The sequence below is a fragment of the Halictus rubicundus genome, chromosome 13 (genome assembly GCF_050948215.1).
Source record: "Halictus rubicundus isolate RS-2024b chromosome 13, iyHalRubi1_principal, whole genome shotgun sequence".
In the NCBI taxonomy this organism is placed as follows: Eukaryota; Metazoa; Arthropoda; class Insecta; order Hymenoptera; family Halictidae; genus Halictus; species Halictus rubicundus.
The window spans coordinates 14,028,739-14,047,954 of NC_135161.1; the positions used below are offsets into that span (position 1 = coordinate 14,028,739).

At 46.1% G+C, this 19,216-nt stretch overlaps 1 protein-coding gene across 2 annotated transcripts in view; it reads right to left on the minus strand.

Annotated features, from left to right (window-relative positions):
• Window positions 1-19,216, minus strand: part of Tmtc2 (Transmembrane O-mannosyltransferase targeting cadherins 2) — a 299,505-nt gene that overhangs the window by 44,593 nt on the left and 235,696 nt on the right. For both annotated transcript variants that reach the window (XM_076798959.1, XM_076798958.1), the window contains exon 7: window positions 8,153-8,397. In XM_076798959.1, coding sequence (XP_076655074.1) covers window positions 8,153-8,397 — 245 coding nt within the window. The remainder of the gene's footprint in view (window positions 1-8,152; window positions 8,398-19,216) is intronic.

Here is a 19,216-nt window from a genome sequence, read left to right on the forward strand (position 1 = left end):
GTGAGAAGGGTTTAATCAATTAGACGGATCAACCGCGCGCGCCGGAGAAAAGTTTCCGTGGAAACGTGCCAGTACGACTTCCTCGGGTTCGCCAATCATAGATGGCCTATCAGGCCGTAACGAGGCCGCTGGATGATTATGTGGGATGCGAGCCACGGGAACCATAGCTAGAAAAGGCCCGACCAAGAGAGAAAAAGCAAGAGACGAAATTGTGATAATTTCTTTATACTTAGGGAATATTTAAAAAGTGGCTATAAATTTGGATTTTGTTATTTTTACAAGTTTTTTTTGTTATTTTTGTTTGCTTTTTTTAGTGTAAAATAGTCGCTTTTGGTGCTCCGTGAGTCCAGGCTTAGTTACTCCAGCTCCGGTGCTCATTTCGAGCAATAAGTTTACTTGGAAGAAAGCTTGTGTTAAACAACAATCTAATAGAAAATGCCGGAGGAAGAGAGAGGGGGGGGGAAGAGAGGGGTTAGGTAATGTACCGTGCGCACGATAAAAGCAATGCGCGGTGAATAATAAAAAGGGAGGCAGGGGAGAGGCGGACCGCTTCTTGAAATTCCGAATGGCCGTATCGTAATAAATTATTAATCCCATTTAACTAGAGATTTGCCGCATTTGCATCGAAATTCATCGGCGTGCGCCGCGGGCAAGCCGATCGCACGTATCGCCCGCCGGTACATATCCGCTTCGTCTCTCGTGTTTTAATAGCGGGCGCAAATTATTTCGCGTTTCGATGTAACCACGGCCAGCGGATTGGATCGTCGACGAATGACGCGCTCCGCGTGAAAATTACGCGGGGCCCGGCGCGGCGCGAGCGCCGACCGGGGATCAAATTCTCTGGAAAATTTCGAGATAAATTGGAATCTGCTCCGGCTATCTTGCCAGTCTGAAAAATAATGGAAATATCACATGTACCGCCGCGGCGATATACACTTCTGCGCTATACGTTACGCTTCTTTACGAGGGAATTTATCCTTGCCGTGGCACGCTCAAGTCTTTTACGACCGACCGCGAAATTTTACGTTTAAGGGCTGTTCTGCCGTGACGGGTCCGAAAACATCGATTTTTGTTCTTGGTTATAGCGGGAGAGCACAGCATTCGCAAAATCATCGTCCGACAATTTTACAATCGTTGCGCGAAACATAACGGAATTGTAATAATCTTGTTATGCTAATACGATTGTTTCAGCAACCGCAAGAACTGAAATTAGGTAAAAGTCGATCTGTGCAATTCGGCTCACTTTATCGCAGGCGACACGGTTTGCTCTCAAAACGCAATAAAACGGTAATCAGAGATCGTGCATCAAGTTTTACGCGGTCTCCGCACGGGGGAAACTTTAGTCCTCAAATTCAGGCTGACTTGAGTCGTAAAAAAAAATGTCTTCAAACTCCGCGGGAATACTTGAACCAGTAAAAGTGTTCTCGGAGAAGAAAACAAATCGTGATGGTAGAGGTGTTTTCGCTCCAGAAAATGGGTCCTAGTAGAATGGACGGCTAAAAGAATTTTCTATTAAATTAATAACTCCTCACCCCCTGTCAAGGAGGTACACTTTTGGGGACGCCCTGTGCACTAAACCTGCAGACATTCATTTGCATTCTATATCGGGATAATTCGTATGCGACGATCAAATGACAACGGGCCGAAAAACTCGACGTCCAAGTGATTCGGGCAACCGGAAGCCATGTTCGAAATCAGGTTTCCTAGTGTGAGCGGCGTTTCTCGCGCTTGGTTACGACCGGTCGAAGGAGCCTCGGGAGCACCGATTGGTCTGCGGCGAGAAATACTTTCCGTATAAATTGTCGCGCAGGAATTCCGCGACGATGCGCCGAACAAAACGCGGCCACGGTTCGAGCAGGTCGGGGGGAGCACAGGGGTGTCGCGGGGGTATCTCGTAAAAATGCAAACTTCTCCCTTCTCTCTGTCGAAGTCGAGCGCGAAGACCTCGGTTGTTGCGCGAGACGTTGTTGTCGCGTCGGCTACATCCCTTTCCCCGTTCACCCTCCTCGCCCCCTTCTCCGCCAACCCCCATTCAACCCCGTCTCCGTGAAAAAAGTTAGACGCGACACAACGGGGGGTGAGACGACCTCTCGGTCGCAGCCTCGAGCTGACGGCCTAAAAACCAGCGACGTCGCAACACAACTATACGGAAATTCGCGAGAACTTCGTTCTGCGCAGCCGAGTGTGAGATGAAAATCTAATGGCGGACCGGAGGAATTTCGTGAGCGTTTAGGGAGCGGACGGAAAAAATGGGACAGATGAGCTACGAATTTTCAAAGTTCGCCTGATTGCCCGCTCTCAAGTTTTCAGTCCGCGCGGGCTTCTTTTTTCTTTTTTCTTTTTTTAAGGACCAGGTGTCGGCGTGAATATTCCCAACGACTGCGTAGAAAGTTTTACACGTTCTTGTATGGACTGCGGACCTCGATGGTTTTCGTTAGTCTGCACAATTTCGTTCAAAATTCTGCGCGCCTTCTCATCGAAACGCGAAGTAAGAATCGTTTTGAGGAAGTTTTTTTTTTGAGAAAAATGTGCGATGCGAAAAACGAGTGGACAGCGGGTTTTAGAGAATATTCCATTTCTGATAACTGTGCGCCTAATCGTATAGAAGAGCAACGTTCCAGTTTTTCCGCGAGCGGAAATCACGCGGTAAAAGTGGAAGAGAAACATCCCGCGGCGGCTAGACAATGATCGAGCAGCGAACTCGGGGAATTGCTCGTTGCCGGAATAACCTTGGAAACCAATTAAGAGTTTCGTCGGAGAAGAAGCCGATGCTGACAGAAAGGTCGAAAATCACTGCTCGGCTGATCGCTTTTAAACCTTCGCGAAGTTTAACGGGCTTGTCAGTTTCAAACAATCAGGAAAATCTGTTTTGTAAGGGGATCCCTTTTTTGTAAGATTTCAATAACTAACAAAGTTACAACTCCTTAAAACGCCTGGACGTCGCGTGAGATGAATGTTAATTTCAAACTTGAAACGTGGTTTTATTTTCTATCTTAACAACGCAGTTGCTGATTTTTTGATCATTCAATTTATTCGGTTATTTTCTGAAAGATGTACTTGAAGTGTGCCCAGAAAGAAAAGCAAAGATTGAAAATTTCTGTACGAATTGTGGTCTCTCAAAACTGTGCATTACTTTTTCACCCCATGGCGAACCACTGAACTTCCGTGGGCTATAGAACTGGAACAAAAAATCGATTCGACTTAATTGTACCAGCTCTACAGCGTACGCAAATTTCGACGTAGGTTCCCAGCCAATTTGTCCAAAACACAGTTTCTGCAGAAACACAATTAAATTTTTTGGTTCCCCGCACAATACGCCAATCAAACGTCGAGTCATTAAAACAAGCTTCGAAGGAAAACATACTTCAGCATAATGGGTCCATTTTGGGTAAATTATTATTTATATTTAAGCGAATCAGAGAAAATTCTAATGTATATTCCACAATTAAAAACAAAATTGAAACATCATTTTATTAGGTCACTCTAAGCACAGATAAGAAAGTTATAAATTCTAACCTCTCCTTTCCCCCTCGCAATTTCGACCAACAGTAATTTTTAGTTAATTCCTTGTATACAGTACGAAGTAAACTAATCCTTCGAACATCCCGGAAAAGCTGGAGCGGTTCGATCGCAATTGAGGAAAAGTTATTAGTTTGTTAAAAAGCGTCCACTTAATTCCGTTCCCGACAGTGGGTTTAAAAGGGGGAAAAATTAATTCTTGGAAAGTTCCGGGCGGTTTAAAATGGCGGTTGAAGATGGCCACGGGGAGGTCGCGTCGTTCCCGGGGAACAGTTTGGGAACAAATCGCAGCGCTTTGTTCCGGCGCATGCAGTGCCGCGTGTTACGAAATCAGAGAATTCGAAATGGATTCCATCGACCGGTTAGTTTATCGTCATAAATCCGCGTGTATCTCGCGGCCGGATCGCGATGCTGTGCTTGCACACACGCGGTTATTGATCCCGGGCCCGAAGTACGTATAGAATTTTATATGCAGCATTGTGCCGGAGAGTCTCGAGACGCTTTGTCACGTGTCCAGGAATATTAGATCGCTTCAAATCCCGTGTTCCGTGACGCGTTTCGAAAAGTTTCCGGGTTCCTCGTCGCGCTGGAACGTGCCCCGTTTCGAATGCAAACTTAATATAGCCCCGATGGTTATTGGTAGTATACCGACGTCGAGAGGGCAAATCTTTGCGAACAAATCATACGGCAGGCACGGCCCGGGCAGAACTTTTTAAATTAATCTGCTACGCGTGTAGCTGCTTTCGCGAGCAAACTCGTCTAGCCGAGTCCTATTTAACAGCACGCGCGCTCGATGAATATTCAAATTCAATTCTCCTGTAAACGCGAATCTTTTTAGTTACGCCTTAACGGCTTATTTCTCCTTATTTCATCACATGTGAAAAGGACATTTAAAAGATTTAAAAGACTCGTTCTAATGATTAAAAAAAGAAATTAATGTCTACGCAGCTCCCGTAGCCTCGAATTAACGCAGATAATGTTAAATCTCGCTTAAATGTCCACAGTTTGGTTATAATTCATGAATTTCGGACAGATTATACTAACCGGACAAACCCCGAGATTGAAACAGTGTGGACTAACAATATTTTCTCATAAGCACGTGCACCGGTATTTGTGCAAATTTTCATTCGCGTGGATGAATGTATGGAAACAAGAATTAAGTAGAATTACGTGGTTTAGTTCAGCCTTTTTACCGCGCCGAGTTTTCGGGATATTTTTTCACCCAATTACTTTCTCAGTCAAGTTTTCGTTTTTTTCAAAGTAGGTATTCTACATGCCAAGACAATGTAAAAAATTTCTGTACCATAATTCCGAAGGTCTGACCGTGCCATCGAGAGCGAAGAAGATTTTTCTGCGGGATCTGCGGAGGATCCGCGCAGAAATTTCGCGGGACGTTAAATGGAAATTATAAGAGTTAAACGCATCGGCGATTTTCAGGATGTCGTAAAAGGGCAAAAAAAAAAGCGAACGTTGTAGGGTAGCAGGGAAAGGCGGCTGGTTCGCGAGGGATTACGTCGAGCTTAAAATTTTTAATTTTGGTTTACGACGCGACTGAAAATCATATTTGCGGCGACCGCTTCCCGCCCCAGGCCGGAAAACAACGTCCAGTGCGATTTCGTTTCCGGACTTTTAACTACTTTGTTCTTCGACGCACGCGGTGGGAAAGGGGGGTGGGGAGGGGCGAGTACGCGGCCCCCGGCGAATGTTCATTTGCGGGCGGCACTTTTCCCCTAATTCCGTCTTGATCAGCAAAAACCCGCGCTTCTTTCGCCGCGGAGCTGCGCGCTCCACGATCGATACTTGGTAAATTTAATTAGCTTCCGGTAACTCTCGCGTGTTTTCAGCGGGACGATTACGAAATTTCCTATTCGTCCACGGAAACGAAAGTTTCGCCTGCTGATTCGAGTTACCCTTTGCGGCTCATTGCCGTGGAAACCGTTTGCGTAGACAGTTCGTTTTGTAATTCGCTGTTGCGAAACGTTTATTCGTCTTCCGGGGGCTAACTCCCGCAACATCGGCCGCCCACGAGAATAATGAATGTTTAATTACCGGAGAATTAATGCCTTTGCACGGACACATCCTCGTACTGTCCCGTTTCAATCTCTTCACCCGCGGATATTCACGGAACTGTCGATGACAGCCGGAAATATTTCGAATAGAAGTTGCTTGGTGTGCGCAGCTTCTGTGTAGGTTGGTAAGAATGTCTTGGGAGCTTTTGCGAATTTTAACATCGTAAATAATTGAATTATCAATCAATTTGTAATTTTGTAGTGCATTCAAGGGAGCACCGAGCCATATTAGAGCCGCAAGTAGAAATAGCTTGTAAATAGTCAGACATCGGAGGAAGTAATAACTACAGAGACACCATTTCCCGGTATGGCACTTAAAAAGCACTTAAAAAGAGAACTTGCGGAACAGTGCACCCTCATCAAATTACAATTGAATAATTGCGAGGGCCACGAATGAATTCGTAACAATTCGTACGCGAAGATGCTAAGCATTAAATGCTAATACATTTTTGCGTTTCACAGAATCCATTCAATCGAAAACAACGCAGACGTGTCACAGGATTTGTGAAAAAAGCAAACTCGAAAAAGCCCCCATTCGATCCCATTCAACTTCCGCCCGTCGAATTCTGTTCGAGCTCTAATAAAAACCAGAACGCGACCTGTAACCCGTCCCAAAATTGCGCGTCCTCGGCCACTATAATAGATGAAAAACTGTAACAATCTCTGCCGAAAGAACGCCTTTGATCCGCTCGAATTTCGCGGATATTTAATATCGAGTTGCTACCCGGCGAGCGCAAAAATCCGATTCGCCTTCGTTAATAATTGTCTTTGACGTTGCAATTTTGCAACGGGGCCGCTTCATGATTCTGTAACCGAACCGGACGGGATAATTACAAATAACGAATTTGTGCGTATACTCGAATAAAATATGTTTTTCCGCACAATGCGCGCTGGAATTCGAAAATCGTCTGAGGAAAGGGTTAACGAAAAAGGATATTGCGATCAACGGGGTGGATCGAGGTCGATTACGAACGAATGCGCGTTTTCGCGATCGCATAGAATCCGCGCGTTTCGGAGTCGCGACCATGCGCGCGGGTTCTCTCACACGAGCGAACTGGTAACTCCGTTGCCGTGCAATTTTTCTGCTGGAGCCCCTCCTTTAATAAAATTAATCTGGTTCGCGCTGGAAGTTTGTTCGGGCAAATTTGATCGCGTGCAATCAAATTAACCCCGTGTTTTCCAGAGCGCCGAGCGGTGCCGAGGCCGCCTTCGCGATGCATACTGCGCGCGTCCGATGAAAATTGTTTACGATATGTGCGCGCCCGTTCGAGCCGGCAATCGGATTTAAAATTAAAATCAAGCGTATAATGAACTGTTGATGGCGGAGCGCCGGCGGTCGGCCGGCTCTTAACTTATGTTTTAATCTGTGCTCGCCGCGTCGATTGAATTGACTAAATTATTTCGACGAGACGGGATATAGACCGATTATAGTTGGACCGTGACCGTTCTCGCCACGCGCTTAAGAACGTCGTCCTCTCGTCCGGCTTGATCACCCGTTCATCAATTTATTAGCGCGAACGTGAATTGAATTCGCGGAATTAAGTTTTTCGACGGCGCAACCCCGCGCCGCGCGACCACCTATAAATGATTATTAGACTGCAGATCTTTATGCAGATATAGTGGCCCGGCGCGGGTTAATTTATAGAGATTGGAATCGACAATAAATTTCTTTCCTACACCGCGGCCTTTCGTTATACTTTAGAGAAGATAAAAATCTCATTACGCTTTTTACAATGTTTCCGGCGGCGGTTCGAAACGTAAAATGCTATAAGCGGTGAGAATTCACTCGGCGGTCATTTCAGTGAAAATTTTTACAAACACTCGCTATAAACTTCCCCCTGTCAAGAGTTTCGTTATGCCACAAGGAATACACATATTCGAGAATAAGTTTTTCCGTTTCAAGAGTTTTATTCTGAGAAAGACAGAGATTGAAATTTTGTAAAATCATGCAGGACACTCTGTGTAACTAGCTACCTCGGGTAACAATTTCCACGGACCAACCCCGTGCACTTTCCTCGTCGAACCTGCCGCCCAGTGCGCTCGCAGGGTCTGATCACCGGTCTTCGGATATGCAAATATCAAATTCAAAGCTATCGACCGTAAGAATCGAGAATTCGGGGGCACCGATCTGCTATCCGAAGCGAGCGATTCGTTGCCCGTCCCCTTTAGCCGGTGCTCTAACCGAACGTAACAGCTGTCAGGAGGCGAGCGGAGGCCAAAGCACGCGTTCCCGTTTCCCAAAGACAGGGGATCTAGGAGAGAGAGAGAGAGAGAGAGAGAGATGGATCGAGTCTTCCAGGTAGAGGGATCTCATCAATATGCAGCACGGGAGGCCATTGTAAATCGGTCGAGTAGGAGCAGTGGGTTCTGGGGAGGCTGTGCGGGGGTGGTATAGTCAAAGGGAATTTCACGGGTGCGTTGTCGGTCCGGCTGGCCTAAGTAGCTCGCGGATACGATACCGATGCGATGCGAGTCGATGCGATCGCATGCCCCGGGCTGACAGCTGTTTCGCGGTAATGGAGTAACGAACGGGAAGGAGTAACAGCGGCGAGGATAGAACTGACCTGAGGTGGATAGTGATCCGGCAAGGCGTGGAGAGCTTCTCTGTACGCCGAGAGGGCCCTTTGTAATCTACCCTGATCAGCGTAGAGGGCGCCTAATTGGAGGAGGGCCTGCACTCTGGCCGCCTCGTGAGCCCTTTTGTCCTTGAGACCGGACCCGTCCAGGGACGCACCGGCCCGCAAAACCGCAGCCGCCTCCGTTCCGCGTCCAACCGAGGCCAACGCCGCGCCCAGGTTCACGTAAGCCTCTGCAAAGACAAACGATAAGGATCATCAGCACCCCTAGGATAACACCACCAGATACACCCCCGGGGCCGAGCTAAGTCGGGGTCGCGCGCGAATTTATATCAATCGGGAGCCTTCTTTCGTTTTTGGCCCGCTGGATCTCGACGGACACCGACCATTCGTTTCTCTTACGGTGTCTGTCGGTGACTTTATGGTCTGCGGGACAACTTCGTGGGACCCATGAACTTCTCGAGAACGATATCAAGCCCGACTAGGTACCATCATCCGTAATACGACGGTAACCCAGTTCTTTCCTATGTCGAGAGAAAACTGTACGCGTTCAGTTTTCACTCGGAATCGTCGCGATCCATGGAACATTTCTTTTTTAACCTATTTGATATTTAACACTAGGTTCATGGAGTACTAAAAGTGGCCAGTTTGGATTATTTTATAAAAATATCAAGAATATATTCAACCAGATTTTTAGCAGTTTTTACCATAATATATGTTCCAAGGAATAAATGTGTTAAATAAATTTTCTGTAAATGGATTTTTACCATCGCAATAATTGTTGATTAATGAATGTAGAAGACGTCATTTTGACGGGTCACGTAAATCTAGTGTTAAGAACATAGAAATGCGAACACATAAAATGGAAAAGAACTTAATTGTAATGGTAATCGGACAAGCTCGCTAGCGAACACGTGCGAGCGAATTAATATCTATTATCGATAACGGTGTACATTAATAATTATAATTAATAATCTATTAATCTATTAATATTGCCGTTCGTAAACAGACGTTTACTAAAATCTGTTCGTTCGAATTGAAAGAAGGTAGGATATCATGGTAATTCAATATTCCGTTACTTTGATTAAATTTATTCTCCCGGAGAGAAAGTACCGATCATTTTTATAATTTGAGCTTATTAACTCCGAGAAGCGGAATGGAAATTTAATTAACCTCGCGCCATATTTCGAGTAATTTCAGCGTAGAAATTTTAAATCAATTTAAAGCCATGAATTTACATTACGGTATAGCTAGAGATGATTTTTTACGGTCAGATGAATTTTACCCGCGGAAACACTGTAATTCGATAAACGGGAATTTAATCATTACCTTGATCGTACAGAAAAGGGAAAAATTATATTCGATTAGCAGACCATGAGCGACTTCGTTTACGAAGATTATGAATTATTGAACGTTAATACTCGCGATACCGGACGGCTAGAGTGATTAATTTTTAATCCCTCTTACAAATTATATCCATTTAGATTGTAAGAGGGCCAACAATTATACCTCTACCAATTATGTATTCACCATTATTTGCAATGACACATTATCCTTAATCAAGTGGTTTGAAGATGATCGGTCAATTGTCAGACACGGAAATTTTGGTAGTTAAGATAATTCAATAATGCTTCGTTAACAGAAATTATTTCTGTGTGACCCTAATAAATGGAGGAAAACTGCGATTGATTATAAACTAAGGAATATGAAACGGTGTTGATCCCTGTGGTAATTGCGGTAGGTTAAAAAATTGCAGGCTATCGGTATGCCGCGCGAGGTGTAGATGATTCAGAAAATGTTCTAACTTCGGTAGAATTATGGTCTTCGGAACTAAATTTCCGACAGCGTGCTTTGTGACCATCCCGGCCTCGTTTCTTCCGAACTAAACTTCACACCGTATTCCCGATTTTAATAGGTTAAATTTTCATCCCTCCGTTAGAAAAGAGTTTCTTGCACAAGATGGCGAGCTTGCCGAACTTGCTCGAAACTTTGCTTCTATCTATTATCTACAAAGTCCTTCAATTACTGCATAACGCGGCTCGGAACGGTGTCATCAAGTATCGATTACTCATTAGCGCGCGAGGAATGTCCTTCCGTAGTACAGTTGGGAACGAGTACCGAGCCGTGGATGACTCATTAGTGTGTCAGGAAAACCCCCCTCTGCAATATGGTCGCACAGTACCACCGATAGACGGACTGTGCTCATTTACGGATGACTCATTGTCAGCTCGCCGAGATTAGGGGTTGCACAAGCGGACTCACCCAACCTCCCCTGTTCAAGCTTATTCTTTCTTCGCACGATTCCTTGCTTTTTCTAAATGACAATATACAAATTACAAGAAATTTCATTCCCTTTTTTAATTTTCCTGCGCGTAAAAAAGTTCCAAAAAATAATTTTCAGTATTTTCTCTGGGATTCAATTTTTCCAGAATTTCTTTTTCGCGTCGGCTAATTTTTTTTTTTCAGAAGTCGTACAGCTCAATTTCAAACATTTTTACGTTTCCTTTGATTTCTGAAATCAGAATGAAATGTGACATTCGTTTCCAACGAGCTGAATGATCAGAATCGCGACTGAAAGAGATATTTGTGTTTAGGCAGATATTCGAGGTTTCGCTGGAATATTTTCAACCGAGGATTAACGCTCATTAACGCTCAGTGTGCGCTTGCCAGGATCGCGAAAACCGGACACCGGTTAAATCCGTGCAATCCGTGCAGATTCTAGGGTTTGGATTCCCGATCCGTGACCCTCGCCGACCCTAGGGCCGATCCCCTAATTTCGTCGCGCTTAACTTTCAACGCCCCGGCCGTTTACCATTTGACAGCGCTAAGTGTAATGTAGTGCGCACCCGGAGCCGGTTGCTAATCCCGATATCATCCTACGTGATATTACAGGGCCGGGCGTAGACCGTGAGACGTAAGACGTTTACCCCGGCTGCCTCGAGTTGCGCGGAGTATAAACAGGGCGCCGGGGGAAGGTTTCATTAACGAGCCGTGTGATTGGCAAATTTTCCCGACGCGACGCGGCGCAGCACGGCGTCGACGGAAATCCGATCTCGGTAACGAAATCCGCCGATACCGTCGGATAATTTTTCCCCGCTCGACGGATATCGTATCATCCGATACGGCGAAACAAATCGAACAACGAGGGCCAGGAACGAGAAACGTGAACGTTCGAACGGACGAATAATCCCGGGCGAATCATTTCGATTAACCGATGAAACCGATTCGGAAATACGTATGATTACTTTATTATCTCTTTCTCCTCGGCCGGCCACGGATCGGCAAATATGTCGAACGCCGAAAGTGGAGGCAAACTCGGCGGATTACGTCGACGAAGTTACAGATTCCGTTTACAAGGTTAAAATTAATTAGATTTGTTCTGCACAGCCGGGCGCAGGAAGATCCACACAGCCGACGGGGCTCGAGTAAACATTAAACTTAATTAAGTACTCGATCGAAGGACTATCAATAATCCACGGCTTGAATAATTTTCGGGAAACGTTCGCCTCGCGCACACGCGCGTCTCCGTTCCTTCTCGCCGAATATTTTTTCCAAAATTTTCTTCGTGGAGATTGCTGATTGAACTATTTCAACTATTTTGCGTTTAGAAACTATGGGACACTAGGACCTTTATTGGCCAGGCATTTCTCCACAAATATCAGAGACATTACCAGTTCCTTTTTTCCGGAAAACTCCCGCGTTTGCCGATCGAAGATTCGTTTTTCTCGGCCTAAGCTGCGCCTCTCCCTTTTCAGGGTTGCTTTAACAGCGTAAGGGATCCGCGAGGGGAGACAATAAAAAGCGAAGATAAACTTTTTAATACGTTTCACTTTGCCCTCGTTATTCCGTGCCGCGGCCTCGGAGATGTAGGCGTGCGCCCTCCGCGCGCCGGAGGAATGCCTCGAGAAACTTGAAATTTTTAATTAAAGTCATAGCCGACCGCGGCTTTTTGTCCGGCTCGTCGCTCCGAGCCCCTCGTTTACGGGGACGCCCGTCCGCGTTGTGTTTAACGACGACAACGAGACGGTGTACCGTGTACGAGGGGGGTGAAAGTTACAAAAGAAAAATGGCGAAACGCCGGGGCACGCGAGGGGAGCGGAAAGAGGAAGGAATAAATTTCGTTGGGGAGCGGGGGTGGGGGGACAGGCGGTTGTCGAAGTTCGCGGGAGTGTAGCAGGGTTTGTTAATGGATCGACAGTATAGGAAATCTTCCCCGATAGAAACAAAACGATTTCTTTTAGCTTTGCCCGCTGCAGCTCGTCGTTCCTTACAAAAGACAACAACAAAAAACGCACTAAGCCATTTATGGCTGGAAACCGTTCGCTCGAGAGACATTTCAATGCACTCGGGGAACTTTGCGAGACACTCGAAATATTTTCGCGATTAAAACTTGAATGTGGAGTTTTTCATTTTCCAACGGAGACAAACGTTTCGCTTAACGAGACTCGTTTCAAACGGACACGCGATAAAAATTTGTTTAAAAACTTTTACATGCAGATCCGTCTGATAATTACCAGCTCGATTTTTGCCAATAGTATTAGTTTCAGCAGACAAAATTTGAAGTACTTGTAAATATTTTGATGTCAGCTGTTTTGAGTGTGGAAGCTTCGAGGACTTTCCAAGGTCATTTTTCAGTAAAATCGCCGAGAAATCCTTAGTTAACAAGCTAGTAATAAAAATTAAAATAATCTCAGTTTTCATTAGAAGTCGGAGCGTCGGCGTGGGCTAATGAAGAAAATCTCCAAAATTGGTCGGCAAGTCGATTTACTCTTTGCCCTTCGAACGCTTCTGGGTTGATTTTCTCGGCCACGATGCGCCCAGGACGGCCAGCACGTCGCCGTTTCGCACGATATTTAGTAATTACCGGGCGGACCTGAGGAACACGGCGAACACGCGACAAAAGGCAGGCTTTTCCACTTTCTCTCTCTTTCTCTCGCTCGTTCGCTCTCCCGGCGTTCTCTGTGTCTCTCGTTCTACGCCGCGGCAGAAATTCATGCGGACTTAACCCGATTCGCCGTCGTGCCGTAAAACCAGCCCCACGGAAGCACGGCAATGCCCTTTTAATTAGAAACGGATAGAGCAAGAAGCGAAGTGGTCGCGACGCCATGAATGTCTGAATTTTACGCTAAAGACTGACGTAACCCCCGGCTTGTCCGAATTCTAAAGAAACCGGGCTGCCATTTCACCGGAAAAAGTACGGGTCCGGCCTTTCGCGTTTGCTATCCAAACAGAGAGTGAGAGAGAGAGAGAAAAGAAAAATTAGCTCTTGTCGTTGCAACGCAATATCACGGCTTATTAGCGCAACCGTCTGAGACTGCTTCGTTCAAATTCTTTCAAGTGTTTATTAAACAACCCACCGGTCTTGTACGTCCGAGAATGTATATGCAATTTCCGCCTCGCCGCTCTATAGTATGCGTAAAAACCGAGTATTCACTCATCCATTCATTCCGTTACGTACCCCTATCATCGCCGACCACAAACCAGATCATACAGGAAGAAAAGCCGCTAAACTTTTCCTCGGGAAACCAGAAATTTTTCACTTCTTTTTACGCAATCCTGCAGATTTTAACGAGGAAATTCCTAAAATCCAAGTTTCGATCCTAGGAGGTCACTAGTTCAAAGCACGTCGTATACACTAAAATCAGGAAAACGGTGGTACACGTCTGGGTAAAAGTTCCTCAGAATTCCCTTGGGTACACGAGGGTCCCTGGAGCAGCATGCGGCTTCCAGAAGGGAGTGAAAGTCGCAGGTTCGCCTCTAATTTCCGATACATCGGTCAACCGGTTGCCGATCGGTCCGGAGTGTGTATCGTCGGCGAAACGGTTGGCGCAATTCTCCGCGTAATCCGTCACGATATTGGAGCGGTTAACTCGTCAGTCGACCAACGTCGGACGACGGCGGGTCGGTGCGGCGGCGGCGGCGGCGTTTTAAGATATTACGTTCGCGGTGGCCCGACAGAAGGTGTACAGGCCGGTGAGGGTTGGTCGTCGGTTGGCTGTGTACATGTATAAACGTCGCGCAAACTGTATCCACGGGTGGGCGGCGAGGCAAAAGGTGGTGTCCGTGAGCGGTGGGAGGGCAGCATCGCTCGCTCGGATACTCTAATTCCATAGAGTATCCCCGGGGACCGCGGCGAGGAAAATGGATTGCTCGGCTCCCGCCTCGTTCCTTATTCAAAATAATGTGAAGCATAGGTAGCGGCGTCGTGGTTCCTTTGGCCGGGGCCACCGCCGGGCTCCGCCAGGAAATTGCCATTCCGACGCTCCAGTTTCTGGTCTTAACGGGAACTTTTTGTTAATTAAACGTCGCGTCGCAAGAGAGAGAGAGAGAGAGAGAGAGAGAGACGGAGGCGGCTGAACACGTCGAGATAACGTGCACGGCGCGTTCGAAAAGTTCCGCGGACGGAACCGAGAGACCGGGGATAAGTAATTCTGACCGTCCGCTTTTATATTCTCGAACGAGCCACGAAGAGGGGCCAGGGGGATCGGCGGAATTTTGCAAAAACCAGGCAAGATTATCCGCGGATAATCTTGCCGAAGAGTCGCCGCCGGAGGGAACGCGGATCCGCAGGAATCCGGGATCGGGGAGGGGGAACGCCGTTTGATCATTATCTCTCCTCGCTACCTCCGTCCCGGATCTTTTCTCCCTCGAGCAGGAATTTGATTTTTCAGCCTGGTACCGCGAATAATTTCACCGCGGAATTAGCGATACCTCGGCGAGGATCGCGTTTCACCGGCGAATTAATTAAAACCGACGAATTTTCATAACGGATTTACCAGGTATTTTAGATTCGCACGCCGCGGTCGCTGATACGTCATTCGCAATCCCGACCTTTGAACCGACCGGCGAGCGCGGAACGCACCGGGATCGATCGGCGACAACGCCGGGACATGATTTTCACACGGAGAATATTATTATAAAAATTTGACGGAGCCACGCTGTCCGCCGCACACGGCCGCTGTCCGGGAAATACGGTTCCCTCTATGCCTGTCATACACTCTTCATCTTATTTTATTTATTTTTCCGACGGGACGCGGCGTTTCGAGCGAAAATTCTATTTTATTCGCGGCGCTCGCTCGGGATGAGAGACGGATGATTTTATGATGATGTTCCGCTGGGTTCTGATATTCCGTGCTGGAAGTATGTCAGCTTAAAACTTTTTCATTTCTATTTCAAAGATTGGTTAAAATCCTCATACCTTTATATATATTAACCCTTTGCACTCGAAGCTGTTTTAACTCCAAAAGGAAACAGTTTCTTCGGACCCAGAATATTTAGATCGTTCTATATATTATTTTTTCATGTTATACACACGAAAATGATGGAATTTACTCGTACAATACCGAAGTGTTTAGTAATTTATTAAATACAAACAAATTTCACACTAGATTTACGGGACCCGTCAAAATGACGGATTCTAACATCTTTCGTTTACGAATATTGAGATTGTAAAGATGCGTCCATGAGGAATTATGTAACAAATTGATTTCTTTGAACATATATCATTTTAAAAAGTGGCTTCAAATTTTGATAGATACATTCATGTTATTCTTATAAAGTAATGTAAAATAGGCGGCTTACAGTCGTCATTCGAGTGCCAAGGGTTAAATAATATGATAAGAGTGTTAAAACGTTGCTGAACACCCTGTTCGAACGTCTCGGCGAGAAACAACGCCGGAGAGAAAAGAAAATTTGAAAACCGGTGCTCCCTAAGCCTACATGATGTACCCCCGGTAAGCTGCTCGTGACTCGAAGCGAAGAGCCCCATAAAAATGCCGTGCTGCGAGTAAATCTTCACCAAAATGTTCCCGTAACGCAGCGAACTCTCAGATAAAATCAGATTTATTTTCCATCCGATACTCGTTCGCCGGCCCGGCCGTCCGGTCCGTCTTTTAACAATAAAGATGCAATATTTCCGGGCGTTACAAGAGCTGGACGCAATAAAACATCCCTGGTCCGGGGATCCCGTTGGGCGGCAAACTGTAAAACCGGGCCTCCTCTCTCTTTCTCATTCTCTTTCTCTTTCTCCCTTTCGGCCGTGCCAAATGAGTCGTGATAAATTTTGACGGATTATTAGGGTCGTAAACGATGGGGATCTACGTTACGAGTCCTCCTCGATCGGCACCGGTGCCGGGACTGTCGTCGAACGCGACCTGTAAAATTGGTAACGGCGCAAACGGGAAACCGGGATATTTACTGCAATAGGTTTCTGCCGCGGCTGACAAAAACCGGGAAAAGTGGCTCGTATGTATCGGATTGCATTACCGGCCTCCCCTCCGGCAATTACTACGATTGGCCAGGACGAGAGCGATATTTCTTTCTTTTTTTTTCCCCGGTGTACGGCCAAGTAATCGTATCTGGCCCCGGTGAAATCCCGCGACGGGGATTCCACGTGCAGCCACCGTCCATTTTGCATTCTCCGATCCAATTGTTCCGGTACACGGTGTTACCGCGATACCGGCTACCTGCAATTGATTCTCCCCTGGAAACGCGTCACGGAGATCGACGCCGAGCCGAACGATTTTCTTCGACGATCGAGAAGCGACGGCTCCGGCGCCACCGAAGTCACCGCGGCGTGAAAATAGTCCGATCGAGCGATCATTATACCTGGACGAGTCCATAATTTTCGCAACTTGATCTGTCCCTCTTAAGCATTGGAAAGCATAACGTTGCACGTGACACGCTTACTTCTAACAGTATGGTCAATATGGTATTATTTTTGACACTTTGTCCCAGACGGTTTGGTGAAAATAGAAATGACATTATAACACGCTGCGATTTATGCAGCAGTGATAGTTGCACTCGTCGGACACAGGTAATATTTTAATTAAGTGACGGGTGACGTAGGTATGAACTTTTATTCTTGGACAGTAACGGTTAGACAATTTTGTTGAAGTAGAAAAGCTAATGCAGTGCATTCAATGAAAGGTTTATAATAACTCCATAGTAATTATTTGAAATGTTAATTCCAGGGAATAGTTAACGAGCTGCCTTTTATCAGCGCAGAGAAATTAATAGAGGAACAGTTTTGTTCGTCGAAAAGTATTCGAAAGAATAATTTTCTGTTCCCTTTATTTTCGAAAAATTGTGCCACGCTGGTCCTGGGAGTAACTGGAATCTACGAGAGTTGTTGTGCGCGAGGTATGTCGGGAACAGCGGTAGAACCGAAAGAATGGTGACTCCTCGTGCAGAAGTAAGTAGGGCGTGTAGAATGAAATTTTTCCACGTACGGGTTCCGTTCCGGGGGAAAATCGGTATTCAATATTTCCGTGTTACGCGCCATTGATTTACAATTTGGTGGTGCTTGCCTGTCCATTGCATGCTGTTTCTACTTCTGTAATTGATTGTAAATATCCGTGGTTGTGTGATTTTTCCCCGTAACAGGCTTTGCCCACTGCACAGGGTAGTAATAGATGGCTGGATGGACAATAAATAGCGGAAGGATGAAAAATAGAAACAAACCCATACCGTGGTATCTAAAGCTAGTGGAAGAGGTAATCAATGGTCAGACACGTCAGCCATGTTACATCCGATGCCGCATGTCGACCACCAGTCTCTCCAATCGATATTCCGAAATTACACCGCATCGAAAACACGTTCCCCCGGGTTGGCAATTTATTTGTTCCCTAATAATCATTAAACAACTGTGCACAAGCTCTCGGTTTAAGCTAACGAATAAACAAAAGTAAGAACTACAGTTAACACTAGGTTTACGGAGCATCAAGAGTGAGTATTTTACATTACTTTACAAAAATAAGAAGGATGCGTCTATCCAAGTTTTCAGCCATTTTTGAAATAATATATACCTAAGGAAATAAGTTTGTTGAGTAATTCCACGTAGATGGATCTTCACAATCTCAATAAACGTAAATTAAACATATTAGAACCCGTCATTTTGACGGGTCCCGTAAACATAGTGTTAAATACAATTATTCTCATGATAATTTTAATAAGTTGAAACTTATGTGATATTGTCCTCAACTTCTGCTCTTATTTCAACTACTCACAAAATCCGTAGTCTTTCTATCGCGTTGTTTGTATGTGTACAAAATCGGTATTTTATGAAATACCTAAACGTCATATAGAATGTCGGCATTCTGAGCATTAATGGCAACGTTTACACTGTATTCTGGTGTCACGGGGACGAGCACTTCGTGGAATTGGTACCTCGACCACCCCATGGAACGTCTCATTCCGGCAAAATGGCGGTGGTTCCGTGACAACATAGTTGGTGCGTCGTGGAATTTGCAAAGACAAACAATGCGGTGACTGCGTAGCATGCCTTTAGCGGTGACGAGTCTTCGCGACTCCGGAGACCATTTTAACACTGACTAGACCCGGAAGTCCCGAGACGATCGTCAATCTCGACGCTAAGATAGTCAAAGACCTTGGCCAAACCTTTCGCTGTAATACATCAAGTGTGCATCATTCTATTTCATAACGACTGGAAAGAAGAAGAGAGGATTTCCTTATTTCGAAACAAACGCCTTCAAGTCAATCACGGGCTATTGTTTCGCCTACCAATTATCATTGTTAATAAAACAACGGGTCGAGGTTCGCGGGCTGAATGCTCGATCGAACTTGTTAATCCGTCGATCCGTGGAAATAGAGAGAGAGAGAGAGAGAGAGAGAGAGAGAGAGAGAGGAGAGAGTGTTGGCAGAGGCCGCAAGAACGGTCGGGTTAACCAGAAAATTGCAAGGCACACAGAAAACTCGACCGCAGGATGGAATCTTAATTCGTGGAGCAGAGGGTAGCTCGGCGTTCGGGGGCCCGCCTCGGTTTTCGTCTTTGTTCGTCCGCGGCCCGCGCTTTCTTACTTCGTCCCCGAGGTTCTTACGTAGTCTGGCTCTCCCCACGGGGTCTCGCGCCCGCGCGCGTCTTATTCTCTCCCATTCGTAATTAGGAAGCAAACAGAGCGGCGGTCTTGCCAAGTTGGCGGAGTCGGAGATGAAACAGCAGTTTCCGTCCGCCCATTCTTCTTCCGCCCACGCCGCCACTGCGCCGTTGGCCATCCACCGCGCGGGCTTTCGAGTTCGCCGCCGCCGACGGAC